The sequence below is a fragment of the Typha angustifolia genome, chromosome 13, assembly GCF_048772165.1.
Source record: "Typha angustifolia cultivar Huaian chromosome 13, ASM4877216v1, whole genome shotgun sequence".
NCBI classification, from domain to species: Eukaryota; Viridiplantae; Streptophyta; class Magnoliopsida; order Poales; family Typhaceae; genus Typha; species Typha angustifolia.
Genome location: NC_133251.1, coordinates 5074732 through 5092776, shown reverse-complemented (window position 1 = coordinate 5092776; position 18045 = coordinate 5074732). Strand labels below are relative to the sequence as shown.

General features: G+C 36.9%; 2 protein-coding genes across 2 annotated transcripts; both read right to left on the bottom strand.

The window, feature by feature from the left end:
* Positions 1–2960: 2960 nt before the first annotated feature.
* On the bottom strand, positions 2961–8992 carry LOC140772799 (uncharacterized). Its single transcript, XM_073114991.1, has 5 exons — positions 8768–8992; positions 7574–7888; positions 5506–5707; positions 3494–3722; positions 2961–3357 (listed from the first exon to the last, which is right to left on the bottom strand). The coding sequence occupies exons 1-5, from the start codon at positions 8852–8854 to the stop codon at positions 3114–3116; spliced, it is 1077 nt and encodes a 358-aa protein (XP_072971092.1). The 5' UTR covers positions 8855–8992; the 3' UTR covers positions 2961–3113.
* A 2127-nt stretch (positions 8993–11119) lies between these two features.
* On the bottom strand, positions 11120–17773 carry LOC140773905 (uncharacterized). The gene is made up of 8 exons (XM_073116686.1): positions 17249–17773; positions 16021–16740; positions 13539–13634; positions 13374–13457; positions 12760–12994; positions 12517–12677; positions 11761–12042; positions 11120–11658 (listed from the first exon to the last, which is right to left on the bottom strand). The coding sequence occupies exons 1-8, from the start codon at positions 17600–17602 to the stop codon at positions 11596–11598; spliced, it is 1995 nt and encodes a 664-aa protein (XP_072972787.1). The 5' UTR covers positions 17603–17773; the 3' UTR covers positions 11120–11595.
* Positions 17774–18045: the final 272 nt, after the last annotated feature.

Sequence of the window (18045 nt, the reverse complement as noted above, 5' to 3'; positions counted from 1 at the left end):
CTGAAGGCTTACAAGTTTCACTTAAGATATAGCACCCCAAGAAGTAAGGATAAAGAGATTAAAGATGCATATATCTCATATTCTCAAATTCTATATAAATAATAACCTTGTGAACTGGGACACCTTCTTAGGGTTATTAGGCATACATCATCTAACTCAATTGATTAACAAGTTATAAAAAAAAATAGGTAATGCTATGAAAATGATATTTAATGAACATTTTTGCCCATTTCTTCATCCCTTTGGAATGCTTAAAGGCTAAATCAGACCCATGTAGGGGCATTTTTGTCATTTGAAAAAGTTTCTCCCCACCAATGACAAGCTGCCAAGTACCCTTGCTGCATGAAATTCCTGCAGCCTGCTGCCAAGTTTAATCACCTTCCATACCCTCACCTGCTGTTAAAAAGAGAATTACCATGGTAAGGAATTAAGGAAAGGATTCAGGTTGACATTGGATACTATCTTTCCCGGGCTTTTCTGAGCTTTTAACTTTTAAATAAGGCTTTGGAATGCTAAAAGGAATATAGCATCAAAGGTCTTCCCTACTATTGAAGTTGGCCATTTATATATGGCTGGGTTTGCTCCCCTGAGCTCTCAAGCTCACATAGCTATCTTTTCTCTGCTTGAATGCATTTTTCCTCAGCATATTTGGACTTCTAGTTTGCTGCAGTACTTCTCCCTACATGAGATTTCTCAAAGGTCTTCATAGCTCTTCAGTTCCTTTTATCAACTTGGAGTTAGAAGCAATTATATATATATATATACTACTAGTGTACTAGTTAAGATTCTGGGTTGCTAGTTTCCTACCAACTATTGATCAGATGAGGAGGAAAATCTACTGCAGACAGTGCTTCGCTAGGCGAAAATCGAGAGCAAAACTAGCTGAGGAGCTCCAATCTACAGCTGATAGCTCCACAAGACAGGCAAAGCTTCAAGTGGAGGAGAACAATAGTGTTGATGTCTCCTTCTCTGGCTGTTCCACCCCAAAAGCTAAAAGGTTTTGCATCCCTGAACACCTTCAGTGTCCGCCGGCGCCTAAGAAGCGGCGGCTCTCGACCTTCCATTGCTCCTCACACAAGGCCTCCATCTCATTCTTCAAGCCTCCTGAACTTGAGCTCTTCTTCTTGTTTGCATCTTAGTAGAGCAAGATAGCATGTGCTATCCTCATTTGATTTTTAATCATTTTTATCTTCTTTCAGATGAGTTTTCTTCTTTTCTTTTTTGGGTCTCAGCTTTGATTGTTGTGCTTGAAGAGTATAACTAATATTGAATCACCCTGTGTTAATTCCTTATGTTTTTCCATGTAAGGTGATTAGGGTGTGGTATGAGATAAAGAGTTTGATGTACTGAATTGAAGGTGTGAGCAGTATTCAGTTCATGTATCTTTTTAAAACTGTTCAATATATAAAAGCATCTGATTTCTGTCATAATTATTCTCCTCAAAAGAAAAAAAGAAAGAAAGAAGAAGATGTTTATATATATATATATATATATATATATATAAAGATTCACATAAAATATTAAGGCACTTTCCAAGCTCCTTTTGCCAGTGAAGTCAGTTTTAAGGCTTCTTATTCTTGAATATTCTTGCATGCTCTTCCTTTTAAGTTCATCCAGTGGTCATCCTGGCTTTCTCTTTTCCTTTTGAAAGCAATGCTGGTGTTGCACTGCTGCAAGGGCTGTTTTTGATGAGATTGGTGGTGTAGATCAAAGTAGGAATGAAGCATATATGTGGGTCATGTCATGCATATCCACAATGATATACCTGTGCAAGATTAATCACTGCGGTCGGCTCTCCACCAACAATGATCGCGAGTAGCCGCAGGTTAAAAGCAACACCAAGCGTGATAAAAGGAGTCCCTTTATTCGAATCTGGATGATGATCTATCTAAAGCTTGTATAAGGTTGTTGGTTGTTGGTCCTCAGGAGAAAAGACCCATAACCTGACCAGAGAATGTACAGCAAACCCTAGACAAAGGATATATATATATATATATATATGATCCCAAACCTCCTAGCTCTTGTACTGTTTGTTGTTCTTCAACTCTGCAACATATATATATTCTTTTTTTCTACACAAGGAGTTGGACCATGGTGTGAAGTGGAGATCGATGTAAAGAAAATTTATTAGTATCTGAGAATAAATTACACAAGGACAAAAGAGGTGGATAGAATTTCACAATGCCAAACAAAATAATTAATAAGTTTGTTAACATAAACTTTGTGCTACGGATACCAATGTCCTCTGCCAGGAAGTTGATTTTTTCTTATACATTCATGTGATTATAGTCAGTTTTATGCATCTTTGTCTATGGCAAAGCAACGTAAGGACAGGGTATCCTATGAAGAGGCCTTACTCTGAAATGTCTATCTTACCCTCCAAGGCAAGGAACCTTACATAAGAGGAGTGGGAGTTGACATGGGACCGGATGTCTTGCCTTGTGATACTTGTGCTTGACTTTTTCGACTCCAGTTGTCGGATTAGATGAACAACTAATATCCAATATCTAATTAATAAGCTAAAAATAGTGACAAGGCAAAGTGCGAACAACTAACTATGTTAAAGGCTCAGTGAGTACAAGGAACTCTGAATGACTTTGGAAGTACAAAGAAGCACCACCACTATATAATTTGAGAGTCAAGAATATAGGAAAACAAATTATTAGTAAGCCAATAAATGTCTGAAACGCTGATATATTTAGACAATCGACAAATAAGCAAAATCTAGTAATCTCTTATTTGTTAATTCAGGCAACGATAATATTGTTCTTTGAAAAAAGATTGGTCATAATGGTACATTGGACAAAATATATATATATATATATATATATCAACTTCCATTCTATCAACACCACCACTAATAAAATAGATAAACACTTCGATATTTGAAGCCACTACAGTTCAAAATTATACTATGTGTTAGTGAGAATTTTTAGTGAATCTTCTTGACATGAAGATGCTAGACCGGAATCAATTACTTATTAACGAAAAAAATGATCACTATAATTTTGATTAACCATACAATTCTACATAAATTTCTGAATATTGAAAAAGTATTATGACAAGATACTTTGGGAGCACAGTTTTACAACTCATGTTTCTTAGGTTGATCTTCATCCTATGTGATCAGCGCCGACATCGACTGGATCTGCTTCTTCGGGTTCATCTGAACTATACTCCAGATTTCCATCTGCTGCTGACTCTCCAGCAGTGGAAGAACCTGAACTATTCCAATCAGCTGAACTTTTTGTTTCTGTTGCATTAACCTCTTCTTGTTTGTCCATCATTCCAGATAGAGCTAGCTTTGGAGACCACTCAAGAACATCATCAATTATGTTTGAAACCTTCTTTTGGTACCTGAGAAAGAGCAACGAGTTTAATGATAATTCCAAAACATACAGGTATATGAGCAGCATACAAAAGGTCAGAATGCATAACAACATTACGGTTTTTATTAGCAACGTGAGCATATACTACAGAATGGAGATCAAACCTGGCTCTGGCAGCTTCATCTGGAGCATGGTGCCTTAGCAATAATATGATTAACACAGCAGCAACGGCATATGTAATCCTTGATGTCCATTTTGGTGGCTCCCCTTCATCTTTCTCCGGCCAAAAGCGAACAAGCTCTCTAAATGTTGTTTCCTCCGCATTAATATTGGGGAAGAACCACACACGCTTTCCAAGAATTATCCAAAGGGCACCAAAGATTGCTCCTCGAACTGCATTACAAAGTTCAAGAAGATGAAAATATTTGTTCAGTTTATGGCATGGTGTTCTTCTCTAGCATATTTCAAACTAAACTAATATGGACGACCAATCAATAAAAAGAAAATGTAAAAGAATCATGAAATAAAAAATAACAGCCAATATCTGTGTTAGATAATTAATAGCCCCCTCACGTGGATAGAAAAAAGAGGATAGGGTGTGTATCCCATGGCCTCCGCCATACCAAACAAAAATGGATAATAGTAATTGAGATTAAATAGGCTTTTAAGAGGTTCGAACTCAAAGCTTCTAAAAAACTTTAGCTTTGATACTATATCATTTGTTAGATAATCAATTGACCCAAAAGCTTACGTTGTCAGGTAATAAACTAGCAACATATATCCTACTTTTAAGAAATTAGAAAGGCCAAATCGCTAAATCTCCTAGGCATAGAAAGTTTCACCAAAGTGCCTAGGACAAAATCATCTAAACTGCATAGCACCATTTGCTAACTTCATCACCTTTATAATGGATATACAGCAAATGAATTCTATCATATGATTCTCTTGGTGTTTGAAACATAATCAACCAAATAGACATTGTAGAGAAGTCTAAAAGAAGCATCCAAAATTATGTTATCATTCGTTACAAAGTGTTGTCTAAATCATGTCTCATAGTTAGGGGTGAAAACAGATCGGATATAAACCAAATAGTGCTCAACCCACATCCGAATCCATATTTTTAATTCGGATACAAATTTGGATACAGATATTGGACAAATAGTAAAAATTAAAACTATATCCTAACTAAATGGATATAAATAATTTTTGAATAGAGGATCGGATCTTAAATAGATGATGATCAAATTTTAATCAAATTATGTTCTTTTATTTACAGATAATTAACAGAAAAATATTAAGGGTTATAAAAAAATAAATTTTGTATGTCAAATACATATAAAATTAGAAAAATTAATTTCTACAAACAATATATAACACATCATTAATAATATTATTAATATTCACTATTTAAATAAGCAAACTAAAAACTGTAAATCATTTAAAAAGTATGCAGGTAAATGAAAATCCAAAATCCGTATCCAAATTCGAAAATTATATCCAACCGGTATCCAAATCCATATCCAGATTTTTTTTAAAATTCAATCTGTATCCAGAACGGGTAGAAATTTTTATCCGAATCGGGTCGGATAGCGGGTTGGGTCGGAGTTAATCCGACCTGTTTTCACCTATACTCTTAGTACATTATTATCCTGAATTTCCCCTAACCAGGAAAAAGATAAGTACTAATATGAAGAACTTCACAAGGAGACTATTTTCATGATTCCCTAACTTTCTTATTGTGTTTAACATCACTTGTGATCTCCAAACCTTCCAACGTCATAATCTAAATAATCTAAGGTGGGTCTCCGACATTATACGAAAAGTCATTTGCCCAAATAAAACCAATTATTATGTGTACAAGCACTTTAAAATCAAAATAGAGGGTCTATTTATTACAAAATTTACAGGGTTAAAACTCTGGAGCCTTTATACAAATCATAGGGTTCTATGGGTTCATGACTACTCTGTAGACAGTGAAGACTGCTCTCTCGTCATTAACTTTTGTTTCGTATTTCATAATTCATGACTATGTTTCCTTTCTTTTGTTTTGCTAACTTTTGGTACATTTAACAATTACATAACAAAAAATTAAATTCAAGTACAAAGAAAAAAAATCAAAGAAACTGCTGTGACTACTCAAAATAAAAAAAGATGAGTTCAAAAATGAAAAACTTACTTAGTAGCAGAGTTACAATGAACAGCAAAACCCCAGCACATGAGTACAGCACAACAATCTTGCACTGATAAGGATAAACAGGAAACAAACACACTGCTAGTGCAACAAGAGGCCAAAGGAATGAAAGAATTGTTTGCCATAGTGTCCTCCTTTTCATGAATGTCCATGCAAAAAAGCCATCATTTTCAGAGAAAACTTGTTCCTGCACAAACCGATCGAATAAGACACTTGAGACATAGATTCATTACCAATTCAGGAAAGAAATCTCACCAAGAATAGAAAAGTCAGATCTAGATAAACTTAGTCAAATCTGAAATAGGGTAAGCAGCTAAACATGCCAATGTAGGAAATGGCACCAAAAAGTTCAATATAAATGTAATAGACTCAATATTCTTGAGCCCAAACTTTCGCCAAAAATTTACATAAACTACCATAATCAGGCATAATGATGCCTGGAATCATAAACCACATGCTACAACACCAATTAATAAGGATGTAAAGAACTTAAAACTTTTAGGCAACAATATACACAATTATACACAAACACATATAATAGACAGTAGGAACATTGCATTCTCACATACAATTGATTGGTAAAGAAGCGTGCTCTAGGCAACTGTTAAGGAAGAAGAACCTAATAAATAGTCCAAGATGCTCAAATTAACAAATTGAAACTGAGAGCAGATCAAGGTAGCTTGCTCTCAAACAAAGAGGCTGCTTACACTTTATGTAGTACACAGCATATATGGACATGATATGAACATCTTGCTCCTAGCAATAACTTCTTAATAGGCAAATAATATGATCAAATATCCAGACTATAAAAGGCGATGTCCATATAGGCTAGTTTGCAGAACTTAGAGCATCTAACATGTCAAAAGAAGGGTTCCCATTGCACGATGTCTCTGCCCATGTGAGATCTGGGGAGAAAAACTGCATGCAGTCTTACCCTCATTCCTGATGAGGTTGTTTCTAAGAGCATTTCAAATATGAAAAAGCATAGCTTAAAGTGCTTTAGAGATTATTCATTGCCACCAAGGTCACTTGATATGTATCATATTCATTAGCTTGATTAGTAGTAACAGCATATGCCAGTTCATAGACTTTGTTAAAGTATCCAAGTGAAAGAAATAAAAAAATCAATATCATACACTTAAAATAATTGGATTTACCGCAACTAAACATCTGTTGTTGCTAACAAACAAAAATCATCAAATTTTTCCTCTATCAGAAATCAATCTAGTCATTAACATTTATCAGAAGCAACAGACTCTTATATAATAATTTATACCATCAAAGAACCTTACTTAGACTATACATGCTCCTTAGCAATTGTACCTCAAAGTGAGATTTCTACTCATCATTCTCCTGCTAAAATAGGCAACCTTATCTCAAGCATCTAATTCATTGTAAACTGAACCATGAGCAAATCAAAATCAATGTACGAGGCTTTGAGAACATTTAAAAAAGCAACGGAACCAAAGAATGGTGTATATACTAATAAGAGAACTCCCAATTCCAAACTCCAAAGTTAATAATAGTTGATATTGGATTTTGTAAGTTCTTTAAGCAATAAAAAAAGGGGCGGGGGTGGGTGGGTATCTGAAATAACAAGGCATATTCATAAACTGACAAAGTGGCAATCAATTGAAGAGTAATCTACTATCCGTATGCTTCATTACGTACAATTTTTCTCCAATTTTAAGCTAAGTTTAGTACAATATTGCAATATGAAAATAGTAGCAATGTAATTTACAGATAAAATTATAAAAAATAGTTTAGCACAATATTTTTATGAGTAACTTTATTTAATCATTTTTATTTAGATATGAGCGAATAGTCAGCACCAGAGTGTGTGAAGTGCTGCAAGACAAGCTGGCACCAAGTCGTCATGTAGAGCATCATGGTACATGCCATAGAATGTTAAGTGCTGACCATAAAATGTACGCTGGTAATCCGTGATCACAAGTAATAAAGTACTTCATATACAGTATCTACAATCTTGCAGCTCATAAATGAAACATAATTTGATTGTTCTTTGTCCAATTTTTAAAAAAAAAATACTTACATTATGTATCTCCAAATGTGCAGGCCATGATGATAACTTCCTTTTCCCAGGCCTAACAGTTTTCACTACACGGTCACATCTTATCAGAAGGTTCTTCCTCAATAGAGTATTTATGATGTCTTCTGCCTCTAAATCTTTATCTGATCCAAGAATTTCCTTGACCTCTGAATGATTTTTCAAGAAGACGGTAAAATCCTTCCCTCTAAAATATTCAACTCTGGTTTCTTGCATTATAGCCCATCTAGATTCTAGCTGCTTGTTGTCTCTAACCTTCTCAGCAAAGATCTGATATGCATCTTTATTTTGAGCTGGCTTCTGCGATCATTTTTGAAGAAAAGTGTTAGTACATGTAAATGTACAGAGCTTTGAAACTATTCCATACAATTCTAAACTTCTTTACTATAGTAAAGAGTAAAGACCAAAGACAAAAAGGACCAGAAAGAGAAAATTGAGATCCATAAATGAAGGATAACTATACTAATTGCATTGATAAGCCCCTAGTTGGTCAAATGCAATTCAACAGCAGCACCACACAAGAATGACCAGAATAAGATCCTAGACTATTTGAAGATTGTTCAAGTGAAGGCGATAAGTTACCAGGGTATTCCATACTTCATGGACTTCAATGAAGCGCAGATAAAATAAACTACGGAAATTTACTAAAGCCGTAACATTCTCCTTTTTGCTTCTAGAGAAGATTACTAAGCAGTATCAAAAATGTGGATGAGGTATGTATAGAAGGATTTAAGAGATGGAAAATTAAGCCTCTTAAGGCAAAAGGACAAACATTAGCCGAAAAGAAAGCTACCAGAGAGATAGCAATCGCCTAAACATAAAGTTTTCATTTTGATGTTCTTTTTAGTCTTATATGTTCTAATAAAAAAGCTTACGATTTGACATCCATCCACCTAAAAAGATGACAAATTTCCTCATCAACAAAAAGGAATACTACACAACATCATCAAACTGCTCAAAAGTTCACGCTCTCCGTCAAGAAATCAAGAATGCCTTGGTCGGCCAGCTTCTTGATTTCCAAAAATTTAGGAGACTAACACGACCTCGTCTCCCCGTCGTACGCTAATTTCCTAATCGGAAGACGGCGGGATCTTGCCTCGATCGAATGAGATGCAAAGAAAACCGCCGAAGAGCTCGCAGCCGCGAAAAGGGAGAAAGAAATTAGAAGGAGGAGAAGACCTTGGATTGGCTATCGGGAAGATCCCTTCCCCCGCCATTCTGTGGAGCCCGGCGGACTCGCTTCTTCTCCGTTCCCGATTTCGTCATCTCCGAGCAGCGATGATGCGTGCGAGAGAGGGAAGGGTTTGGATTTGGTGTTTGGTATTCGGTCGTCAGTTACTCCATCGGGGGGGTGGTATTAGGGCTCGAACCCGTTCACGGTACACTTACGTTACTCACAAAGGACTTGGGAAGCGAATTCTTGACCGATTTAGACTTCCTACCCCCCCAAAAAAAATTACCCTAAACGAAGACCGGTCGCAATTTTCACATACATCCCCTCATAATTTCTTTAATATATATCAACTCCCTAAACTATATAAAAATAAAAATAAAAATCTCACCCGTATTAAAGTGTAAAAAAAAATTTAACACATAAAGTAACTATTTCACTGTAGACTTTGCTATCTTTCCGTTGTTTAATATAAGAATATAAAATTAACCATGTGACACTCATATATATTACTAATTAATAAAATGAGTATTTAAAAAAAAAACCTATATAGATGAGGAATTTATATGTTTTTATAATCAGAGGATTAAAATGATACTCAAAGTATAACTAAATCTATTTTTTTAAAATATCTATATATGCTCTCTTAATATATAATTTTATATAAAAACTTGGAATTATCTTTGTAGAAGGTTGTTTAGTAATAAATCAATGATTAAGAAAAACAAGTAATAAGTGGAGTTAATTCTATGTGACTTATGCCACATACATCTTTGAATAAAAACATTTATATGAATATATTTTTTAGTTCAAAGATTGTGTGGATATAAAAAAAATTCAGTGCATATGTAAAAGAAAGAGTTCAAATGTAATTATTCCTACTATTATATATCCATTTTTTTTTCTAAATTAAATAGAGAGAAATAAACAGAGATCAAGAGAGGTCGTAAGTAGCCTCTCACCGTTCTATCTGTGGGTACTGTATTAGGAATGTAATGCGAAAAGCAGGCATGATTAAGGAGTTAATATGTAATTAAAACTATAATTTTCTCTCCTAATAATAGATCACAGTGGAATGAAATGATGAACCTTTTTTTTTATTATTTTTACTGAAAAATTTACGGTAATAAGCTCGACATAAGTAAGGTGCAGTGCAGTGCAGTGATGGGTTGTGCTCTTCCTTTTAGTTTTTACCTCGGTCGTGGTCTTTGGTAAGAGACGCCGCCTACCAGGAGTCGAGCGGGAGGGCATCCAGGAACACAAAACGTGCACATCGATGCCACGTGTGACGGCTATGCAGCCACATCACCCAACATGTAACACGTGTCGCCACCTTCACCTACTATATGTGTTTAAAACGTCAACCTCTTCCTCCTTTCACTGTACCTGGATATGTATACAGACTTCTGAAGCTCGTATATAGCAGTAGCTGTTGTTGGATGAGTAGTACTTCGCCCAGTGTCTTATCTCGGATCGATTGCTTAGACGCCATCCTCGGCCACTTGGAGGAGATGCGAGCCAGCAGGAGCCCTTCCGCGTCCGCGAGGACGTCGACGAACGGCGCCGCGACGACGGGTGCGGCGGATGATCACGGCGGCTCGTCGCCGAAGAGCCTTAACCGGAGGAGGTGCCGGCCCATGAACGACGTGGTGGTGGAGGCACAGCTTAAAGGCAACATCATCGACCGCGTCGGCCACCTCGAGATTCGTATACTCAAGGCAAGCTACTCTTGCATGTAAACTCCTTTAAATTTTCTAATTTTTTTAAAAAAAATCTTTATTCTGTGTTTGAAGTAGTATATATACAGCTTCACAGTAGTGCATGTTTTTAAGGGTACTTTCTGGTGGTGTATGCAGTTGGAGGAGGAGATGGAGCAAGAGAGGAGCCCAAGGAAAGGGAAAGGAGGCCTCAAGGGCTTGGTCAAGTCGTGCGTCAAGGGAGACCTCAAGACCAAAGAGTGATTGATAGATAGAGATGTCTTCTTGGAGTTTTCTCCCTACTTTTGGGCGATGTGATAAGAGTTTGTTGGATTCTAGCTTGTTATGATGTTGCCATGAGATATAATCACCGTTTTCTTCTCTCCTCTTTTTTTTTAGTTCTCTCAATGCAAGTAGAAACATGTAAATTAAAATCATATCATTTTACTAGTGCAGTGTTTTCTTTTTCCCTCCATTGTTTTCAAGAAATGCTCTACTGAAAAAGATAAATATATACATCGTTTGATGCTTGATGGCAAATGTAAGTTAAAAGTTGATAAACAAATAACAAAGACGCATCCAAAGGAGTATGCATTGTAAAGCTCCAGGTCCAAATATTGTCTTTGGAAAACTGAAGCCAAGAACACTCGAAAGAGAGCTAAATAGTTCTGAATTCCCACTTTAACTCTTATGTAATAAGTACACTCAGCAAAGGATAATTTACAGAGTGGAGAATACTCTTGTAGAGTATAAATATGATCGCATCTTTAATTTACAACATGGGAATAATACAAGAAACGAGGTCTAAAATACATAACGTGATCTATTCGAGAAACCTTCCAGTCAAAATTAAAATCAAGCAACAGAAAAGGACCCAGAAAAAAGGAGAAGGATTTACCGACCCGCTCCACTTCTTGGAAGTTGCAAGAGTAGACATATCCATCCTTTTGAGTTGTACAAGGGAAATTTTCCAGCAACCGAAGGTAATCCCTGAACCTGCGAGTGTTACTTAGAAGAACTCACCAGAGAAAAATCTCTCTGAGCTCAAGCTGGGAAGGGACTTTAGAGAAAGATGAATCAGTTCCAGTTCATCTCGATCAGATTGGAAGTCAAAAACTACCGAATAGTTGAAGATAGAACTAGTGATCTTGCCGACTATCCTCGAAATCTAAACACTGTTCCAGCACCATCCTTACTCGAAGCTGCGTTGGAAAGATATTTGAAACATCAGACCAGCTATAACACCGAAATTTACGATATAACTAGAAATACTGCAACTTTTAAGTATTCGAGAGAAGTAGGACCTTGCAATCCAAGCAGGGATCATTGTTCATAGTTTTTAGTTGAGAAATTATCCCGGCATCCTTCAGTCTAGTGATCCGAGAAGACGAGCTCTCGGAGTCAGGGAAGACAAGGTTCACTATGCACCACAAGGTAGCAATCCGCAATGACTTGTCCTTGCTCTGCAGAAACTTGATAATAAATGAGGACCTGCTCCAATCTGGTTGGGATGGAAGAAGACAATTCATCACAGCTTCTTTACAGGAATCATCCCCGGCAGCAATGTTGCTAAGCACAAACATTCCCTGAAAGGGAAAATTGACAGATCATAATGTTACAACAGATCCTTGAAAGAAAATCAACTACATTTGGAAACTTGCTGTAATATGACAAAAGTCGTAGACATCGCTCGCTACTTTCTTACATGGCAAGATCACCGTAAAGTGATGCATGGCCATGCCATATAGCACTCAAAGAAAAGTAATGAACTCTTAAGGCACTGAGGAAGACCCATCCGGGTATCCAATTTTGCAAACACAGAATGGAGTAGATCATTACACTAAACATTTTTATTTTTGGTTAATGTCCTGCTAAAACTTCAGCAAACAAAGCTGAAGATAGCCAACTTAACCAGGCTTACGGACCATTCTGTCAAATAATTTAGCTTTTAATATCCCAAATATTTCTTATTAGATGCATAGGATCCTCAAAGCAAAGGCAAAAGTGTCTGAGGAGAACATGCATATAGAGAAGCTCAAAGAAAATAGTGAAAAACCAACCTGAATACACACGCCAACAGCATAAGCATTTTTTAATTGTCTAGAAACAGCGATTATAATAGCGCTTTCATCAGCAAAGACATGCTTAATAGAGTCACCACACCCATCAATAAAATTGCTGACCAGTGCCAAAGCTTGCTCTTGAATTAGATGTTCAGCATCTGCAGCATATTACATCAAGCAATGGCGTTAAATAATTTAGTATGAATTTTACAAAGAAGGGTGAAGAAAACTTAAAATTACCACATATCAGGCTTGATAAGGTGGATACAGTCAGCTGCATAAGGATGTGGTCTTTGTCCTTTCTGTCCAAAAGGAACATGAGATTTCTCAAAGCCCATACCGATTTTAGTCTCAGTGCTGAATCCATCGACTTGGATAATAGAACAAGCTGTGTGACGCCTCCATGTTGAAGTAAAACAGACTTCCTGGTAGTACAATTGACAGCTACGTTGCAAATAGCACCAAGTGCAGCAATCTGTGACCAAAAACAGAAGGGTGATCAGATAGGAAGCACTAACCATATCCAACTTTCAGATTTTGAAAAGCTAATAGAAGTTTCCAAGTGCTGGTGAACTAGACATGAGACAACAGGAATTTATCTAATTCTAGGACATGTTTCCGGGAGGATCTAATGTGGTTTTATACAGATACTACCAGGGGATGAGTAAAAATTGAAGTCCATGATGGTACGATGATATGCGTCATATAAAAGATAAAAAGATAAGTAGACATGAAAACTCACTTCTATATGTACATGAGGAAGTTAAAAGATAAGTTAAAGAAGGATGATGATATGCTTCATATTCATGAAACTCTCAAACATAAATAGATTCAAAGAACAACAATATGCATACCTGTACTGAAGTGGATGGATCGTGCAAAAGTTGGATTAAACGAACAACAGCTGAGTCACTAGAAAAGCGACCTGCACTAAGGTTCTGTAACAACACAAACCTATCAAATGGTTTCAAGAACATGCAAATAAAGTTCAAAACAAATTAATGTTCCAGAAAACAAACCTTAAGTGATCGAGAAATGTTCTTTATACAGTTGCAAGCAGCAATTCGAACATCAGCTGAATCATGCTTTAGTGCATCAAAAATCAAGTTTGACACCTGTGCCAGCATACCAACGCAGAAACAATTTAGATTTAAGAAAAAGCAACTATAACAGGTCCAATAAATTTTGTTGATTAAAGCACAATAGCCAATGAAAATGCAAAGAAACCATTTTCATGCTCCTTCGCTTCATTTGCTGATATTTAACAAGCTAGGGAAGAGCATTAGTTACACTGTACTAATATATATCATGCTAAAATAGGTGAAAACAGGGGTTTATGATATTCTAATGGCAATAATGCACATTGGAGTCACAGAGATATCCCACTGGTTAGGTAAATGTGCAGGTGCACTAAAGTCTCTCATTCAATTTAAATGCGTGCATGAGCATTGAGCCAATGAGCAATGCTAAAAGAAATACAACAAAGCACAATGCTTATCGAATTATTCAACACGGCATAATAGGAATCCAAGAAGATTGTGTACTCAAAAGAACTTCAACAGTTGAAAAAACAAACAAACTTTGAACTTCTTGATCAATAATACTAAAGATCTACTTTGGAAGACATATAATGTTACACAAAGATGGAAATACTACATGCAACATAGGCACAAGTATGGACCAGCCAGCCACTAATGATGCACATTCTCATTATAAGATCCTAAAGCACGATAACAACTTGACAGCATTGACGCAGCAGTAAATTAGAAGAATTCATATGATAGCTTCTTCAGGTCTCCTTGATTTAACCCTGGCCAGCAGATAATGCGAGCAATGGAAGTACCAGGAAGAAATACAATGCAAACCTCCCAAAGTATCAAAGAAAAACAGCAGTTCAACCTGACTATTGCTTCAGAAAATAAGGTCCTGAAAAAGTAATTGTTGCAGTACAGGGGGCTGTGGCAGATTCAAAAAAAAAAAAAGCACTAGTATTCACACTATATAAGACCTCAGTAAATGCATTAGAAAGGGAACAAATGCACAGTAGTTCGAAAAAATTACATGACACCTGGCAGTTGGAGAGAATGTAGTAGAGAACTCCAAAGAACAAGAGAACGAGTAAACAACCTTACTAATCTAAATTGTCTTATAAATGTACCTGAATCATTATCATTTCAAGGTTATGATTCTTACAACAGAGAACTCAAAAGCACATAGGGAATTACCACTTTGTAGTCAAGCACGTATCAAAACGATACTCAGGAGAAAATCATGGTGAGACACAGTAGAATGAAATAGAAGTGATCTACTAGGCCATCTACTGGCCAGAAGCAAAATAACTGAATGGGCAGAAGCAAACAATTGAAATAGAAGTAGATTGGAACTAAGAAATAGGTAAACCTATTTCTGCAAAACTAGATTTAAAAGGCCTCTAGCCATCTGTTTCACAGAATTAGATTCAGAAATATGTGAAGTCCAGAAGATTGCTTCTATTGCCGAGTTTATTTGCTTTCAGATGGGATGTGGTAGGATAAGCAAAATAAAAAAGAATTTTAAGAAAGGAAGAATTTAAGTTGCAACAAGTACCACCACTATGGTAACTCATCACAATAGAAGCACCACAAACAAGGAAAAATACCAAGTACAAATTATGATGTCTAAAGCTGCCCGAAGATACAGATTATTACTTAATCTCCAAGGCTTCAAATATCTACAAGTTGATTGAAGGTTGTAACAAAGTGTTCCAATGTTCTAAGTTCTAACTCTAGCCATGATTGACTGAAACAAAGTCTGTTGTAGCTTCAAATTACAGTACAAGATGATGGTTTGAAGATTAGACACACAGGTACACTGGATAAAAAAAAATCAATTGAAGGCAATATGAGAGAGCTAGAAGCACATAAGAAACAATTGAATCAAAGAAAGCCACAGTACAAGGAATAGCATAAGTTTGGAGAAAAATTAGACATTAAGGAATGCTGGTCAAATGCTGGATGACAATATTTTTATGAAGAGTTGCCATATCACGTTTCTATGTGTTTCTGAAAGTCATAAGACACCAACATGTAAACATGGAGTCATAATTTAAAGGCAAGAGCACAACATATCGTGGCCAAATAAACTATCAAATATGTCATTGCTCTAAGAAGACATCAGGATTCATTTTAAGAAAGTAATTTGATCACATACTATGCTAGGTCTTATTATTTTTTTTAGTTGTATTAAGGTTTTCTTTATGCAGAAGCACACGGTGTTGGCTATGTCCCATACACATCCAAGGAATAGCTGTTAACATAAATAATGATTCCACTACTTACGATAGAGATTCTTAGTTATGTCTGATAGCAGATGTTCCTTCTGCACTTGATTATAACTTGGGTCATGTGAAAGATCGTCTGATCCATATAAATAATACAATAAATTTAGCATCTTTCTACATATCATGATATAGAGTAGATTGGTAGCTATTATGCTGATATATTTTCATGAGATATTACAGACCTGTAGCGACATAAGCTGAGATCTGGACTTCTCTAGTTTTGAGCAAAGTTCAGCTAATGCCAGCAATATTCCCTCAAGGCGCCTGGCTTCTATTGGGGTCTTATTCAGATGGTTGCAGAGCTTCTCAACAGCATTTATTAAAACAGCCTGTTTCTGTAACTCCTCATTTTCTGCAATTAGATTTGTTAATGCTGATGGAGCCTCATCTCCAACTCGACCAGGTTCTTCAAGAAGCTCAACTAGGATGAGTATTAATTTGGTTTTGATTTGTATATCCTGAACATAACAAGGGAAAGCATGCCCAATAGCAATCAAGCATTCACAGGCAAGTAATCTTGTGCGGGGGTTCCTTTCCTGCATTAGCCCCACCAATGAATCAAAAGCTTTTCCATTGCCCATGCTTGCAAATTTGGAAGCAACTTGAGAGTTATTTTTTACAATTGCCACAATAGAGTCTAAGCAAGCATCTCTTTGATTCATAGAACCTCGTAGTAGAGTAACAAGCCTCTGCAGAACCCCAGCATCACAAACTGCAATTTGTTCTTCATTACTCTCACAAGAGTGTGCTATAATACTAGCAGCTAGTTCAGTCACGTTCTCATTTCCACTGTTCAAAAGAGAAAGAAGAAACTGCATGTTTTTCTCCTGAAGGACATCATATTTTGGAGCCAATTTTGATTGGAATATAATTCTAAGAGAACGTGCACCAGCATCCACAACCTGTAAATAAGCAAAGCTAATCAGATGATCATGTATTCATGTAATATTAATATATCATTTCCATCAGTGAAATTTGACATATGTGATACTAATCCTATTCTAGACATCTGAATTTAGCAGTTAAGAGACTCTATAACAAGAAGCACTAGCTGTTGTCAGTTCTAGTTGTCTTAGCTCATTAGACCACCAATTACTCCATATGGAATTGTTTTAGCTCTAGGTTTCTTGCTTTTAGATTGTATCCTCCAATCCAAATACAATCAAAGGTTTTCGCAAGAGTATTCAGTGTTATTTATCTGAAACGCATATAAAGTCGCAAAGAAATCGTAGACAAGTGATAGTCTAATTGAACCAGCTGCATAGCTTCTCTAACAGAAACACCCCTCAACTCCAATATAAACTAAGCCGGATCACTACCATCAGATCCCCAAGATTTCTCCTCGCAAACATAAATTAACGAACGAAAGCAGCGGAATTGAATCAAGAGCAGCAGCCGGGCCACGATTACCTTCTCATCCGGATGCGAGAGGAGACGCATGAGGTGCGGCACGGCGCCAGCATCGAGAACGGCGCGGACCCCATCCTCCACCCCGCAGGCGAAGCTCCCGACGGCGGCCGCGGCCTGCACGACGACGGCGGCGGAGGCTGGGGACGAGGCGAGGAGGGAGACGATCTTGGGGACCGCGCCGAGGTGGAGGTAGAGGAGCTTCTTCGTCTTGTTCCCGATGATCTGATTCTTGATCTCTCGCAAAACCCTAAGCAAAGCCTCTCCCTGGCCGCCGCCGTCCTCACCTCCGGCTCCGGCGGCGGAGAGCTTCTCCGCCAGCTCCTCCGGACGGCGGCTCGCCGCCGACGCCGGCATCTCGATCGATTGGTTCGGGAGAACAAAAAAAAAAAAGGGAAGCGCGATGGATTTGTGTCGGATTTTTTTTCCCCGGGGTGGGGGTTTTGATGGTTAGAGCGAATCCGTCGTGCGGAAAGCCGGATTTCTAATCCGACAGCAGTTTTGGGGAAGATCGTGGAGAATGGAATGGTGGGGCTCGGTTTTATTAATCTGATATCCTTACCCTCGGATTTAAATGTTACAAACTCATATACTATTTAGTATTTAATTTGGCCTTTTATTTTGCGAAATAATTTATTATAGGAATAATTAAATTTCAAAAGTTAAGTTTAAAAAAAATTAATTTATTCGCTATCCTTGGGAGGAATGAGAGTGACTCGGTATTACTTTCCATGTATTATTTTTCTCTAGTTTTTGACCAAACTAATCTGGCTCTAATTTTTTTAATTAAAATTAATTAT

What these genes read in the sequence shown, in the direction of transcription:
- LOC140772799 (XM_073114991.1), bottom strand. Translation starts at nt 8,854, where the DNA reads ATGACGAAATCGGGAACGGAGAAGAAGCGAGTCCGCCGGGCTCCACAG. An exon ending in CACATTTGGAGATACATAAT is followed by an intron (nt 5,708 to 7,573) that starts GTAAGTATTTTT and finishes CGGTTTGTGCAG; the next exon opens with GAACAAGTTTTCTCTGAAAA. An exon ending in CATTGTAACTCTGCTACTAA is followed by an intron (nt 3,723 to 5,505) that starts GTAAGTTTTTCA and finishes TTTGTAATGCAG; the next exon opens with TTCGAGGAGCAATCTTTGGT.
- LOC140773905 (XM_073116686.1), bottom strand. Translation starts at nt 17,602, where the DNA reads ATGCCGGCGTCGGCGGCGAGCCGCCGTCCGGAGGAGCTGGCGGAGAAG. An exon ending in ATCCATCCACTTCAGTACAG is followed by an intron (nt 12,995 to 13,373) that starts GTATGCATATTG and finishes TTTTGGTCACAG; the next exon opens with ATTGCTGCACTTGGTGCTAT. An exon ending in CTTATCAAGCCTGATATGTG is followed by an intron (nt 12,678 to 12,759) that starts GTAATTTTAAGT and finishes AATATGCTGCAG; the next exon opens with ATGCTGAACATCTAATTCAA.